The 16,393-nt window shown below is 42.0% G+C and overlaps 1 protein-coding gene across 1 annotated transcript in view; it reads right to left on the minus strand.

The window, feature by feature from the left end:
- The window catches only part of LOC126188928 (cytosolic Fe-S cluster assembly factor NUBP2 homolog), a 77,092-nt gene that overhangs the window by 10,786 nt on the left and 49,913 nt on the right, over nt 1–16,393 (minus strand). Inside the window, exon 4 of the mRNA XM_049930649.1 lies at nt 15,625–15,736. Within this exon, the coding sequence (XP_049786606.1) occupies nt 15,625–15,736 (112 nt within the window). The remainder of the gene's footprint in view (nt 1–15,624; nt 15,737–16,393) is intronic.

Consider the following 16,393-nt stretch of genomic DNA (forward strand, 5'->3'; position numbering starts at 1 on the left):
TTAATATATAAAAAAAAACTTCCTCTGCTCCCTGCCGCCGTTGGATAAGCAGCTGCAGCAGCAAGTCGTATACTCCTAGCTCACTCATTTGTTACATAGTTTAATTCTTAATTTCTTTGCGTGTTTTTGGTACTTGCATTGTTTAATTCATAAATTTCGGGCGTATTATAGTATTTGAGAGTCGTAGCATCGCGTTTTAGTACCTGAATAGTGTAAAATCGCGTAGTCTCCTTCCGCCACCGAGCAGTGTGTCAGCAGTGCACAAGTGGCAGCATTACTGCATTTACTAGGCAATCTTGTATTTTAATAACCATTTAAATTTCGTGTCTAATTGTTTGTGCTCTCTGTAGATTAGTTCAGACGTTCTCTGCACAACAGTTTTTAGCATGGATAGGGACTGCAACTGCTGTGTTCGGATGCAGGCTGAGTTGGCATCCCTTCGCTCCCAGCTTCAGGCAGTGTTGGCTTCGGTCACACAGCTTGAGGCTGTTGCCAATGGGCATCACTGTGGGGGTCCGGATGGGGGTTTGTCGGGGACGGCCAGCTCGTCCCACGCATCCCCCGATCGGACTACGACTGTGGTTTCCTGGGATACTGCCCGCATTGAGGCTGATCCCTCACCTGCGGTAGAGTGGGAGGTCGTCTCAAGGTGTGGCAGGGGGCGAAAGACATTCCGGAGGGCTGAACGGAAGGCCTCTCCAGTTTGTCTGATGAACCGGTTTCAGGCTCTGTCTCAGGCTGATACTGATCTTCGGCCTGACATGGCTGCTTGTCCTGTTCCAGAGGTTGCCCCTCAGTCTGCAAGATCCGGGCGGTCACAGAGGGTGGGCTTATTGGTAGTTGGGAGCTCCAACGTCAGGCGCGTAATGGGGCCCCTTAGGGATATGGCAGCAAGGGAGGGGAAGAAAACCAAAGTGCACTCCGTATGCATACCGGGGGGAGTCATTCCAGATGTGGAAAGGGTCCTTCCGGATGCCATGAAGGGTACAGGGTGCACCCATCTGCAGGTGGTCGCTCATGTCGGCACCAATGATGTGTGTCGCTATGGATCGGAGGAAATCCTCTCTGGCTTCCGGCGGCTATCTGATTTGGTGAAGACTGCCAGTCTCACTAGCGGGATGAAATCAGAGCTTACCACCTGCAGCATCGTCGACGGGACTGACTGCGGACCTTTGGTACAGAGCCGAGTGGAGGGTCTGAATCAGAGGCCGAGACGGTTCTGCGACCGTGTGGGCTGCAGATTCCTCGACTTGCGCCATAGGGTGGTGGGGTTTCGGGTTCCGCTGGATAGGTCAGGAGTCCACTACACGCAACAAGCGGCTACACGGGTAGCAGGGGTTGTGTGGTGTGGGCTGGGCGGTTTTTTAGGTTAGATGGCCTCGGCCAAGTACAGAAAGGACAACAGCCTCAACGGGTGCGGGGCAAAGTCAGGACATGCGGGGACCAAGCAGCAATTGGTATTGTAATTGTAAACTGTCGAAGCTGCGTTGGTAAAGTACCGGAACTTCAAGCGCTGATAGAAAGCACCGAAGCTGAAATCATTATAGGTACAGAAAGCTGGCTGAAGCCAGAGATAAATTCTGCCGAAATTTTTACAAAGGTACAGACGGTGTTTAGAAAGGATAGATTGCATGCAACCGTTGGTGGAGTGTTCGTCGCTGTTAGTAGTAGTTTATCCTGTAGTGAAGTAGAAGTGGATAGTTCCTGTGAATTATTATGGGTGGAGGTTACACTCAACAACCGAGCTAGGTTAGTAATTGGCTCCTTTTACCGACCCCCCGACTCAGCAGCATTAGTGGCAGAACAACTGAGAGAAAATTTGGAATACATTTCACAAAAAATTTACCAGATATAGACTGGGACACTCAGATGTTTAGGACGGGTGGTAGGGACAGAGCATCGAGTGACATTATACTGAGTGCACTATCCGAAAATTACCTTGAGCAATTAAACAGAGAGCTGACTCGTGGATATAACATCTTGGACCTACTGATAACAAACAGACCCGAACTTTTCGACTCTGTAAGTGCAGAACAGGGAATCAGTGATCATAAGGCCGTTGCAGCATCCCTGAATATGGAAGTTAATAGGAATATAAAAAAAGGGAGGAAGGTTTATCTGTTTAGCAAGAGTAATAGAAGGCCGATTTCAGACTACCTAAGAGATCAAAACAAAAATTTCTGTTCCGACACTGACAATGTTGATTGTTTATGGAAAAAGTTCAAGGCAATCGTAAAATGCGTTTTAGACAGGTACGTGCCGAGTAAAACTGTGAGGGACGGGAAAAACCCACCGTGGTACAACAACAAAGTTAGGAAACTACTGCGAAAGCAAAGAGAGCTTCACTCCAAGTTTAAACGCAGCCAAAACCTCTCAGACAAACAGAAGCTAAACGATGTCAAAGTTAGCGTAAGGAGGGCTATGCGTGAAGCGTTCAGTGAATTCGAAAGTAAAATACTAGGTACCGACTTGACAGAAAATCCTAGGAAGTTCTGGTCTTACGTTAAATCAGTAAGTGGCTCGAAACAGCATGTCCAGACACTCCGGGATGATGATGGCATTGAAACAGAGGATGACAAGCGTAAAGCTGAAATACTAAACACCTTTTTCCAAAGCTGTTTCACAGAGGAAGACCGCACTGTAGTTCCTTCTCTAAATCCTCGCACAAACGAAAAAATGGCTGACATCGAAATAAGTGTCCAAGGAATAGAAAAGCAACTGGAATCACTCAACAGAGGAAAGTCCACTGGACCTGACGGGATACCAATTCGATTCTACACAGAGTATGCGAAAGAACTTGCCTCCCTTCTAACAGCCGTGTACCACAAGTCTCTAGAGGAACGGAAGGTTCCAAATGATTGGAAAAGAGCACAGGTAGCCCCAGTCTTCAAGAAGGGTCGTCGAGCAGATGCGCAAAACTATAGACCTATATCTCTGACGTCGATCTGTTGTAGAATTTTAGAACATGTTTTTTGCTCGAGTATCATATCGTTTTTGGAAACTCAGAATCTACTATGTAGGAATCAACATGGATTCCGGAAACAGCGATCGTGTGAGTCCCAACTCGCTTTATTTGTTCATGAGACCCAGAAAATATTAGATACAGGCTCCCATTAGATACAGGCTCCCAGGTAGATGCTATTTTTCTTGACTTCTGGAAGGCGTTCGATACAGTTCCACACTGTCGCCTGATAAAGTAAGAGCCTACGGAATATCAGACCAGCTGTGTGGCTGGATTGAAGAGTTTTTAGCAAACAGAACACAGCATGTTGCTCTCAATGGAGAGACGTCTACAGACGTTAAAGTAACCTCTGGCGTGCCACAGGCGAGTGTTATGGGGCCATTGCTTTTCACAATATATATAAATGACCTAGTAGATGGTGTCGGAAGTTCCATGCGGCTTTTCGCGGATGATCCTGTAGTATACAGAGAAGTTGCAGCATTAGAAAATTGTAGCGAAATGCAGGAAGATCTGCAGCGGATAGGCACTTGGTGCAGGGAGTGACAACTGACCCTTAACATAGAGAAATGTAATGTATTGCGAATACATAGAAAGAAGGATCCTTTATTGTACGATTATATGATAGCGGAACAAACACTGGTAGCAGTTACTTCTGTAAAATATCTGGGAGTATGCGTGCGGAACGATTTGAAGTGGAATGATCATATAAAATTAACTGTCAGTAAGGCAGGTACCAGGTTGAGATTCATTGGGAGAGTCCTTAGAAAATGTAGTCCATCAACAAAGGAGGTCACTTACAAAACACTCGTTCGACCTATACTTGAGTGTTGCTCATCATCAGTGTGGGATCCATGCCAGATCGGGTTGACGGAGGAGATAGAGAGGATCCAAAGAAGAGCGGCGCGTTTTGTCACAGGGTTATTTGGTAACCGTGATAGTGTTACGGAAATGTTTAACAAACTCAAGTGGCAGACTCTGCAAGAGAGGCGCTATGCATCACAGTGTAGCTTGCTTGCCAGGTTTCGAGAGGGTGCGTTTCTGGATGAGGTATCAAATATATTGCTTCCCCCTACTTATACCTTCCGAGGAGATCACGAATGTAAAATTAGAGAGATTAGAGCGCGCACGGAGGCTTTCAGACAGTCGTTCTTCCCGCGAACCATACGCGACTGGAACAGGAAAGGGAGGTAATGACAGTGGCACGTAAAGTGCCCTCCGCCGCACACCGTTAGGTGGCTTGCGGAGTATAAATGTAGATGTAGATGTAGATGTAGACACATGCTGGGCAGCCATAGCTGGCAGCGTTGCTCGAGACTGACTGTCAGTACTATCTTAGTGGTGGCAGAGAGAGAGAGAGAGAGAGAGAGAGAGAGAGAGAGAGATACAATCTTGCTTAAGATCAAAGTCATTCTCTCACAATCTCCCTTGGCTCCACTAGCACATTCATCAAATGTTCTAAAACATTTTTTAAAAAAAAAGAAACATGAATAATACAATACTAACACCAAAGTCATGACACAGAGATATACTGCCGGTTGATTATGAAAAGTGTGGTTGGGCCAGCCATCTTGATGACACAAAAACTTCTCCCTAATATTTTAGGGAGCAAGTCTGCCATTTTTCAGAATCTTGAAATTTGAACCACATTCGTCTCATTATCAGCTACACTACAGGACAGATCTGCTAGTAAATTAGCCTCTGTGCTCTCGTCTGACTATGAAATACATTTGCTTAAAATTGGTGCACTGTGATATGTACACCATGAGCACTGTACACAAGACAGCCCGCCCTCCCACTGGAGCAAGAATCTATAGAGGACCAGACTGTGCCCTATACGTGAGATGGGCCTCATCTCTTCCGTGTGGCTAGAAGAAGGTATGTAACAGCTGAGTTGTTGGCTTTATGAGCTAGTGTTCATTATTCACTTGCAGCCACTTTTCCCCTTTTATAAATGATAATATATCTCAAAAACCAAGTGATGTATGGGGATGTCAAATTGAACCACTGCATTACCAGGATATTCCTACTTGGCTGCCAGTTCCTTGAATTCTCATGTGCTCTTGTGCCCACCAGGATGAATCTCTTTCTCTGTAGGTAAAGCAATGTGTCTTGCATATTCTGGATTAATTTACCTGCCTGGTACAACTTTGTTTGGACTGAAGACCACTCATGAGTCAGAGCAGAGAAGAAATTTTGCAATCTGAGTAGATCTCATCTGCTCCAGTGCCCCACATGCAATTCTACACCAAACACACCACGGCCAGCTTAGAGACAGAAGTGATGACACTTTCTACAGGACCAGACAATCATTCTGCAGGACAATGCTCAAGCATGTACAGTGCAAGCTGTTATTAATTTGTTTGACCGATGGGGCTGCTAAGTGCCATACCACCTGGTGCACTCCCCTGATTTAAGCCCTCTTGAGTTCAACTCAATTTCTAAACTGAAGGAAACACTTCACGGCATTCGCTTCAGAACTGCTACAAATTTGTCAGGCTATAGACCGCACTGCTTGTACTGTCAACACAACTGGCACTGCTGAGAGTATCCTACGACTTCCACATCACTGGCAACGGGTTATACACAATGCTGGTGGCTACTTTGAAGGTCAGTAAAACTTTGAAACACACATCTATTTTGTACAAGCTGTAAATAAATAGTTGCTACTATTAAAGTTCCAAACCTCATATTAGTTTGTGTAGACGAGTCTTGAGGACACAGACATAACACTATACAGCTTGACAGAGCAGTCAAAGAGTTCCCCTGCTTAGACTCATATGTGAATACTATGTCGATCATTTAAAAATAATCAACATAAGAGGGTGCACTGAGAAGTAACACCTCCAAATTTTTTATGTGAAAACTCTTAAAGATTTTTAAATAAAAAACATGATTAATATTCTACATCTTTATTCTTCATGTCTACATATCTGCAGCCCTCTGCCGGTAGGGGGCTCTGAATTGTAGCATGTAACATGGCGGTGTGATATAACTATTTCAGTGCATGAGAAACAGTGTGCTGTAATTGAGTTTTTAATTCAAAGAGTTTGTCCATATGTGGAGCACCCTCTCCTTAAGCATGACAATGCCATATCACACACAAGCACTGTGACTTCGGCAACAACCTGATTCCTTGGTTACACTGTCCTCAGTCATCTTGCATACAGTCCTGACTTGGCCCCATGCAATTATAATAACTTTCCAAAACTTAAAGCCACCTTCGAGGACTTCACTTTGACAATAATGAAGTGGTGTATGTACATGTGAGGCTGTGACTGTCACCATAGTCAGAGAATACAAATATGTAGATATTTTGTTTAAAAAGCTTTAAAAGTTTTCAAATAAATTCAGAGGCATTACGTTTCAGCAGGCCTTAGTAAAAAAGATTCCAGGGATGCATTCACTCATATACCTCACTAGATTTAAAATTAACCTAGGTCTCTTCCGTAACAAGAATGGCAATCTATTCTGATACTTGAACCAAACTAAATGTGTCTTAGCTCAAGCTTCACACAGATGCCAAATGATTCTTATAAAAGTGATTTATTTGCCATCTTCAGATGATAAGAAGGAAGCCCCATTGTCACAAGACTAAATGGCTTCATTGCTGGTAAAATTTTTGTGGAAATAGTTTCCACTGAAGGGCAAGCAATAGTTTGGAATGACAGTGATTCTGGAACAGCAAGGAGCCTGACATATAACAAAGAGTTGCCACCAGATGATGAGAACACCTTCACAGCTTCAGCTCAGACTGGGTATGGGGCTGGTCCTTTAAGCAAATGTTGCCAACCTAATCCATCCCCCAGGGAGGACGAGACAATTATCTTGAAGTAAGTACACTGTACACCCATAATGTTGTTGATATCTCAAGAAGATTTTAAACAATTAGCACTGCAAAACAAAAGAAACTGTGGTGATATGTATTTAAAGTTACCATCTAATTGCCAGATTCTGGAATGCAGGTGCTGAGAATGTTAGTGTGGATATCAATATTGTTAGTGTTACTTGCAAAAGACTGTCCCAATCTCCCATGCACTTCAGCAAGTGGCTCTGTAGTTTTTGTAGTATTATCTCTGAATTTGCTGTTGTTGTTTGTGCACTAGTTGCTCCTGTCAGAATTCAATGAACCCTGCATCCAACACATACTGACAACAATTATTTGTAATCTGCGGACTGGAGGTTTGGATGATAGGAAATGTTATGTAACCCTGGACAGCAGATTTAGAGGAATGCGAGATTACTTCACCACATTATTGCAGAGTATAACTCATAAAGGAAAAGATAGACTGCTACTCACCATAAAGATGACACGATGAGTTAGAGACAGGCACAACAAAAAGACACTTACACATATGGTTCCTGCCTGCAACTCAACGTGTCATCTGTGTGGTGAGTAGCAATCTATCTTTTTCTTATATTGCTGATACTCCAACCTGGAATTTCCTCTGTTTCATGAGGAGCCCACATTTGCTTGGACGTATGAGGTTAACAGCACCTACCTGCAAGAGTCAACTGGCACAACTTCTTCTACACAACATTTGATTGCCTACGAGTGGGCATTATGAGCAATTTACGGATGAGGATGAGTCGCTGGAAGACTCTTACATCTCAATGAAATCTACCTGTGCCCACTGATGGATAGCGATTACTTCCATGGTCTGCAACATGGAGACATAATAGCTACCTGTGCTCACTTTCACGAGGCTAAATTCCAAGTACTTCCAACAGATACACTTGAAAGTGGAGGCACCTAATCCTAACTAGGAATACTTTTACCTCCTGAAGGTCAGCCATTCAGCAGGATCTTCCCGTGATAAATTACCTGTATACTAAATTTTTTAAATATTAATTTGCAAAGTTTGTGTGTGTGTGTGTGTGCGCTGTTCACGTACAAGTGTTTTCTAGCACTTTTCTATAACGAAAAAGTAGTCTTAATCACTGAAGTGGACTACTGCATGAATGTGTGTCAAAAAATCAATTTTAAAATTTTTTACTCACAAAATTCTCTGTAGTTTTCTGGAAAAAAAAAAGAAGTTTACTTTGAAGAAGAGGGGGAGGGGGAGAGGGAGAAGGAGAGGGAGAGGGAGAGGGAGAGGGAGGGGGAGGGGAGGGGGAGAGGGAGGGGGAGGGGGATAGGGAGGAGGATAGGGAGGGGGATAGGGAGGAGGATAGGGAGGGGGAGAGAACAACAACATCATAACCAAGATGAATATGGGCCTGGGATGTATCAGTGTTAGCTGGTTATCCTCCAGAAACAAGTTTTAACTTTAAAGACAAAATCTTCTGAGTTGTTAAGCCGCATCATATTTCCTTCTAAAATGATCGACATTTCGACCCCTCTGCTGGAATCTTCTTCAGAATGTTCCAGTGTCCACTATTGATAGAACACTGTCAGAGACCTGGTTAAAATTCTTGTGGCCACCATTGGTGTGCCATCATCACCGGCTAATACTCCTGTGCTGAAGCAGAAGAAGGGGCATCTTTGGCTAAACTATTATGGATACTATTTGTGGCCCATCGTCATTGGATAGGAAGGCACTATTTCACACTTATGCTGGAGTAGGATTATTGGTTGAAATTCCTCCTACTGCTATTAGCCTATGATGATGACCCACCAATGGTAGTCACAAGAATAAGTTTTTTGTTTTTAAATTGTAATCCCATGACATTTCAAAACCCTTGTAAAAGTGATCCACAGATGAAAAAAAAACCACCACAATGCATTCTATTACAGAAGACTGTGAGGATAAGTGATGTCTATCTTTATATTTGCAATTGACTTAGTTTTAATAAAGTTATTAACAAATTGTGGTATTCCTTTGTTTAGGTATAGCTGGCTGATATCGTTACTTGTGCTTCTACACATTTACAGGCAAGGAACAGGATGGTCATAAGCCCACTTTGGGATTAAATTCACAAAATAATTTTTAAGTGTGAGTTAAATGGTAGCTGGGCTCTATAACTGAAGAAGCAACCACTGGCCAAGAGCTAAAATAATTCTGTTTGTGTTATTAGCATACGAATACACAGTTTATTAATGTTACTGGTTGTCCTTTGAGGCAATGCAGTGCTTATCAGCTTACATCATGATGCCTATGGCTCACAACCAGTAGAATCCAAACCATCACAGCTACAACACTATAGGAAAATGCTTGCAAACCATGACCTTAGAGACAAATCATATCCAGGGGGCCACAGAGAAAGCAATTTATACATTATATATTATATACAGGGTGTTACAAAAAGATACGGCCAAACTTTCAGGAAACATTCCTCACACACAAAGAAAGAAAATATGTTATGTGGACATGTGTCCAGAAACGCTTACTTTCCATGTTAGAGCTCATTTTATTACTTCTCTTCAAATCACATTAATCATGGAATGTAAACACACAGCAACAGAACGTACCAGCGTGACTTCAAACACTTTGTTACAGGAAATGTTCAAAATGTCCTCCGTTAGTGAGGATACATGCATCCACCCTCCGTTGCATGGAATCCCTGTAGCGCTGATGCAGCCCTGGAGAATGGCGTATTGTATCACAGCCGTTCACAATACGAGCACGAAGAGTCTCTACATTTGGTACCGGAGTTGCGCAGACAAGAACTTTCAAATGCCCCCATAAATCAAAGTCAAGAGGGTTGAGGTCAGGAGAGGGAGGAGGCCATGGAATTGGTCCGCCTCTACCAATCCATCGGTCACCGAATCTGTTGTTGAGAAGCGTACGAACACTTTGACTAAAATGTGCAGGAGCTCCATCGTGCATGAACCACATGTTGTGTCGTACTAGTAAAGGCACATGTTCTAGCAACACAGGTAGATTATCTCGTATGAAATCACGGTAACGTGCTCCATTGAGCGTAGGTGGACGAAACTAAAATGAGCTCTAACATGGAAATTAAGCGTTTCCGGACACATGTCCACATAACATCTTTTCTTTATTTGTGTGTGAGGAATGTTTCCTGAAAGTTTGTCCATACCTTTTTGTAACACCCTGTATACATACACATTATATATATTATATAATATATACATTATATCCATTGTTGTTGTTGTGGTCTTCAGTCCTGAGACTGGTTTGATGCAGCTCTCCATGCTACTCTATCCTGTGCAAGCTTCTTCATCTCCCAGTACCTACTGCAACCTACATCCTTCTGAATCTGCTTAGTGTATTCATCTCTTGGTCTCCCCCTACGATTTTTACCCTCCACGCTGCCCTCCAATACTAAATTGGTGATCCCTTGATGCCTCAGAACATGTCCTACCAACCGATCCCTTCTTCTGGTCAAGTTGTGCCACAAACTTCTCTTCTCCCCAATCCTATTCAATACTTCCTCATTAGTTACGTGATCTACCCATCTAATCTTCAGCATTCTTCTGTAGCAGCACATTTCAAAAGCTTCTATTCTCTTCTTGTCCAAACTATTTACCGTCCATGTTTCACTTCCATACATGGCTACACTCCATACAAATACTTTCAGAAATGACTTGCTGACACTTAAATCTATACTCGATGTTAACAAATTTCTCTTCTTCAGAAACGCTTTCCTTGCCATTGCCAGTCTACATTTAATATCCTCTCTACTTCGTCCATCATCAGTTATTTTGCTCCCCAAATAGCAAAACTCCTTTACTACTTTAAGTGTCTCATTTTCTAATCTAATTCCCTCAGCATCACCCGACTTAATTCGACTACATTCCATTATCCTCGTTTTGCTTATGTTGATGTTCATCTTATATCCTCCCTTCAAGACACCATCCATTCCATTCAACTGCTCTTCCAAGTCCTTTGCTGTCTCTGACAGAATTACAATGTCATCGGCGAACCTTAAAGTTTTTATTTCTTCTCCATGGATTTTAATACCTACTCCAAATTTTTCTTTTGTTTCCTTTACTGCTTGCTCAATATACAGATTGAATAACATCGGGGAGAGGCTACAATCCTGTCTTACTCCCTTCCCAACCACTGCTTCCCTTTCATGTCCCTCGACTCTTATAACTGCCATCAGGTTTCTGTACAAATTGTATATAGCCTTTCGCTCCCTGTATTTTACCCCTGCCACCTTTAGAATTTGAAATAGAGTATTCCAGTCAACATTGTCAAAAGCTTTCTCTAAGTCTACAAATGCTAGAAACGTAGGTTTGCCTTTCCTTAATCTTTCTTCTAAGATTAGTCGTAAGGTCAGTATTGCCTCACGTGTTCCAGTATTTCTACGGAATCCAAACTGATCTTCCCCGAGGTCGGCTTCTACCAGTTTTTCCATTCGTCTGTAAAGAATTCGTGTTAGTACTTTGCAGCTGTGGCTTATTAAGCTGATTGTCCGGTAATTTTCACATCTGTCAACACCTGCTTTCTTTGGGATTGGAATTATTATATTCTTCTTGAAGTCTGAGGGTATTTCGCCTGTTTCATACATCTTTCTCACCAGATGGTAGAGTTTTATCAGGTCTGGCTCTCCCAAGGCCGTCAGTAGTTCCAATGGAATGTTGTCTACTCCGGGGGCCTTGTTTCGACTCAGGTCTTTCAGTGCTCTGTCAAACTCTTCACGCAGTATCGTATCTCCCATTTCATCTTCATCTACATCCTCTTTCATTTCTATAATATTGTCCTCAAGTGCATCGCCCTTGTATAGACCCTCTATATACTCCTTCCACCTTTCTGCTTTCCCTTCTTTGCTTAGAACTGGGTTTCCATCTGAGCTCTTGATGTTCATACCAATGGTTCTCTTATCTCCAAAGGTCTCTTTAATTTTCCTGTAGGCAGTATCTATCTTACCCCTTGTGAGATAAGCCTCTACATCCTTACATTTGTCCTCTAGCCATCCCCGCTTAGCCATTTTGCACTTCCTGTCGATCTCATTTTTGAGACGTTTGTATTCTTTTTTGCCTGCTTCATTTACTGCATTTTTATATTTTCTCCTTTCATCAAGTAAATTCAATATTTCTTCTGTTACCCAAGGATTTCTACTAGCCCTCGTCTTTTTACCTACTTGATCCTCTGCTGCTTTCACTACTTCATCCCTCAAAGCTACCCATTCTTCTTCTACTGTATTTCTTTCCCCCATTCCTGTCAATTGTTCCCTTATGCTCTCCCTGAAACTCTGTACAACCTCTGGTTCTTTCAGTTTATCCAGGTCCCATCTCCTTAAATTCCCACCTTTTTGCAGTTTCTTCAGTTTTAATCTACAGGTCATAACCAATAGATTGTGGTCAGAGTCCACATCTGCCCCCTGGAAATGTCTTACAATTTAAAACCTGGTTCCTAAATCTCTGTCTTACCATTATATAATCTATCTGATACCTTTTAGTATCTCCAGGCTTCTTCCATGTATACAACCTTCTATCATGATCCTTAAACCAAGTGTTAGCTATGATTAAGTTGTGCTCTGTGCAAAATTCTACCAGGCGGCTTCCTCTTTCATTTCTTAGCCCCAATCCATATTCACCTACTACGTTTCCTTCTCTCCCTTTTCCTACACTCGAATTCCAGTCACCCATGACTTTTCGTCTCCCTTCACTATCTGAATAATTTCTTTTATTTCATCATACATTTCTTCAATTTCTTCGTCATATTCGACAGACACACAAACAAACACAAACATACACACAAAATTCAAGCCCCCACAACAAACGGCCGCCACGTCAGGAAAGAGGGAAGGAGAGGGAAAGACGAAAGGATGCGGGCTCCAAGGGAGAGGGCAAGGAGCCACTCCAATCCCGGGAGCGGAAAGACCCACCTTAGGGGGAAAAAAGGACAGATATACACTTGCGCGCACACACACACACACACACACACACACACACACACACACACACACACACACACCATTACATTCACATCATTACACATTATATTCATATCATCACATTATATCCATTATGCACTGCAAAAACCTCAGTATTCTGTCTGTAGTACTAACAGTATGAAAAGGATAGATTGCTACTCACCATATAGAGGAGGCACTGGGTCACAGATAGACACAATGAAAAGACTGCTAAACTTTTAGCTTTCAGACAAATGAAGTCCTCCTTCAGAAGAAAAAGACCCCCCCCCCCCACACCCACACACACAAATGTCTGCTGTCTCTGGGCATTTGGGCCCAACTGCTGGCTGCGCCTGTAGGTGATTTGAGCAGCAATCTGTGGTGGGTGGTGGGGATAATGAAAAGGCATGGGATGGGGAGGGAGAGAGATAGCACAACAGGCATGTGGAGAAGATGTTGTGCTACTATAGTAGCAGGCAGTGGCGTGGTGAGGCAGGGTAGGGCTGCTAGATGCAGAATTAGAAAGCTGTGCATGTGGAGGGGGAGGAACAGGGGTAGGGGAGGGAGGAAAGCAAAGATACAGAAAATGTGAAGAGATTTATGGGTGTATTTGTGAAACAGAAGCCATGGGTAGTGCTGAAGTGAGAACAGGGAAAGGGTTAGGAGACGGGAACTAGCAAAGATTGAGGTCTGGAATGTTACGAGAACAAAGGGTATGTCGTAGGAAGAGTTCCAGCCTGAGCAGTTCGGAAAAGCTGGTGTTGGTAGGAAGGAGCATGATGGCGTGGACTGAATAACACATACTGAGGTGAAGCACATCACATTGGATGGCATATTCAGCAACTGGGTGGTTCAGCTGTCCCTTAGTACTTCACCTGTGCTTGAGGTAATAACATCATCCCAGTAAGTTCAAAGTGGAGCTGTCCTGTATCAAACTGATTCACATTCAAAAGTTGGTGCAAGATGAATAAGTGTGTGGTTGAAATATGAGCTTTTATTACTAAATTATCAAGAACCACACACAGATGAAGAAGGAGAAGAAGAGAGAGAGAAAGAAGGAGAAGAAGAGAGAGAGAAAGAAGGAGAAGAAGAGAGAGAGAAAGAAGGAGAAGAAGAGAGAGAGAAAGAAGGAGAAGAAGAGAGAGAGAAAGAAGGAGAAGAAGAGAGAGAGAAAGAAGGAGAAGAAGACAGAGAGAAAGAAGGAGAAGAAGAGAGAGAGAAAGAAGGAGAAGAAGAGAGAGAGAAAGAAGGAGAAGAAGAGAGAGAGAAAGAAGGAGAAGAAGACAGAGAGAAAGAAGGAGAAGAAGAGAAAGAGAAAGAAGGAGAAGAAGAGAAAGAGAAAGAAGGAGAAGAAGAGAAAGAGAAAGAAGGAGAAGAAGAGAAAGAGAAAGAAGGAGAAAGAAGGAGAAGAAGAGAAAGAAAAAGAAGGAGACGAAGAAGAAAAAGAAGCAGAAGGAGAAGAAAAAGAAGGAGAAGAAGAAGAAAAAGAAGTGTAGTGCCTCTCAACTGATAGGCCCAAATTAAACATTTGAATTATGTTCCAAGTTGAAACGTAAATTGTTTGTTAGGTACACAAATGAGACCTTTTGGGTTTTAAACCTACTTACAAAAATGTCTGAAGCAAGTATAAATTAAATATATAAAACAAACAAATAAATGCATTATTTTTCTACTTCCAACATCTCAGTAATGTTATAGGGTCAGATGGGAATATTATATTGAAGACTAATAATTTAAAAAAACACACAAGTAAGTAAAAAAGCCTTAGTTATTCATTACAGTCACACTTTTTCATTCAGTATACAGTGTCCTTTTAAGATACTACAGCTATGCATCCCCAACACCTCTTCCAACCTCCCATGCCTCTCATCCCTCTCTCCTTCCACCTGTAACATCCGACACAACCCTCACCCCACCCTAGTCTGCCAGCTGAAATGCAATCCCACCTAATTTTCTCTCTCTGTTGTTTAAGTCTGACAAGGACTCAATGTTTCTGCAATTCAATGAGTGGTCTACTTCACTCCTAAATTATTTACACTCTATCGTATGTTTCCTACTATATTTACATCTAAAAACAAAGATGATGAGACCACCAAACAAAAGTGCCGGCAGGTCGACAGACACACAAACAAACACAAACATACACACAAAATTCAAGCCCCCACAACAAACGGCCGCCACGTCAGGAAAGAGGGAAGGAGAGGGAAAGATGAAAGGATGCGGGCTCCAAGGGAGAGGGCAAGGAGCCACTCCAATCCCGGGAGTGGAAAGACCCACCTTAGGGGGAAAAAAGGACAGGTATACACTTGCACACACACACACACTCACACACACACACACACACACACACACACACACACACACACACACACACACACATCATTACATTCACATCATTGCACATTATATTCATATCATCACATTATATTCCTACTATATTTATATATACATAAATAATTTTGATCAACATACAATTTCTTATTACACCAGGTCTGACCTCAAATGGCATAACTGATGAGAGGATATATACTAACATTACCTGTTCAAGCAGAAACAACACCCTTCACCTCTACGATGAAAACTTAATGTCATTACTTTCCCTTCTGTCTCAAATTACTTCTTTAGGATTTAATACGTTCCAATAAAGAGAAATATGCTAAGCAGCAATGTAGTTGAGAGATTCCTTGAGGAAATGGTGAAAAGTCTCATAAAATATAAACCAATACTTTTCAATATGTTTGTACAACAGCTTTATGAATTTTTCCCCTCAAAATAAACAGCGGACATCATGCTGTTAGGTGAGATTGAAGATCATGGCAATAAACCACTCAGCAACTATTCACCATCTCATTTGCTGTAATGAAAAAATATTTACAATGACAATTTTTAATACTGACCTCAGGTTTTCCATGACAGTTATGTGTTCATCTGAAGTTCCAGGTGGAGTGTCAATTATTAAATAATCTATGTCCTCCCAAAATACGTCAGTCAGGAACTGTTTTATCATTGCTGTGAAGAGAGAAGGGAGATTCATAGATACTAAAATGTATTATCAACATCAAAGATAAGTTGTCATAATTAAACCGAACCTCTATGTTTTTTGATAAAATCTGAAACTTGGCTGATATTTTAGAGTCCACTCTGCAAATAGGCTAGTGAAAAGCATAGAAAACTGCACGATCAAGCAGAAGGAAAAGAGGGAAAAAAATTGTGCTGGCACAATACAGTATCACTAGTGTACAGCTGCAACAAGAGAAAATCATACAAGAGTACCAGTGTACAAAACAGTTTTTTAAAATTGAAGATATTATTTTTTAAAATTCAAGATATTAACTGGAAACACACAGAGTTAAAAATGACATTCCACAAATAATGTCAGTTGATGTACACACAGTCATTTAAGGTGCAACAAAAAGAAAGGTGCTGGGAGATAGCCGTAAAAATGGCTGAGGATGAAGGAGGGGCAAAGGTAATATAAAAGGAAATTACTTATAGTATGCTCGCAGAAGAATACAGCATTTACATGAAAGAAGACACATCCATAGCTGTTTTGGTCTTGTCTAATAGCCTTCTCCCAATGTACAAGACATTCACAGGAAGTATCACCTACTGCATAGAAAAAATTTTAGTCAGGTAAAGGGAAAAAGCTGATTTTACAAATGTATG

Source organism: Schistocerca cancellata, chromosome 5, assembly GCF_023864275.1.
Source record: "Schistocerca cancellata isolate TAMUIC-IGC-003103 chromosome 5, iqSchCanc2.1, whole genome shotgun sequence".
In the NCBI taxonomy this organism is placed as follows: domain Eukaryota; kingdom Metazoa; phylum Arthropoda; class Insecta; order Orthoptera; family Acrididae; genus Schistocerca; species Schistocerca cancellata.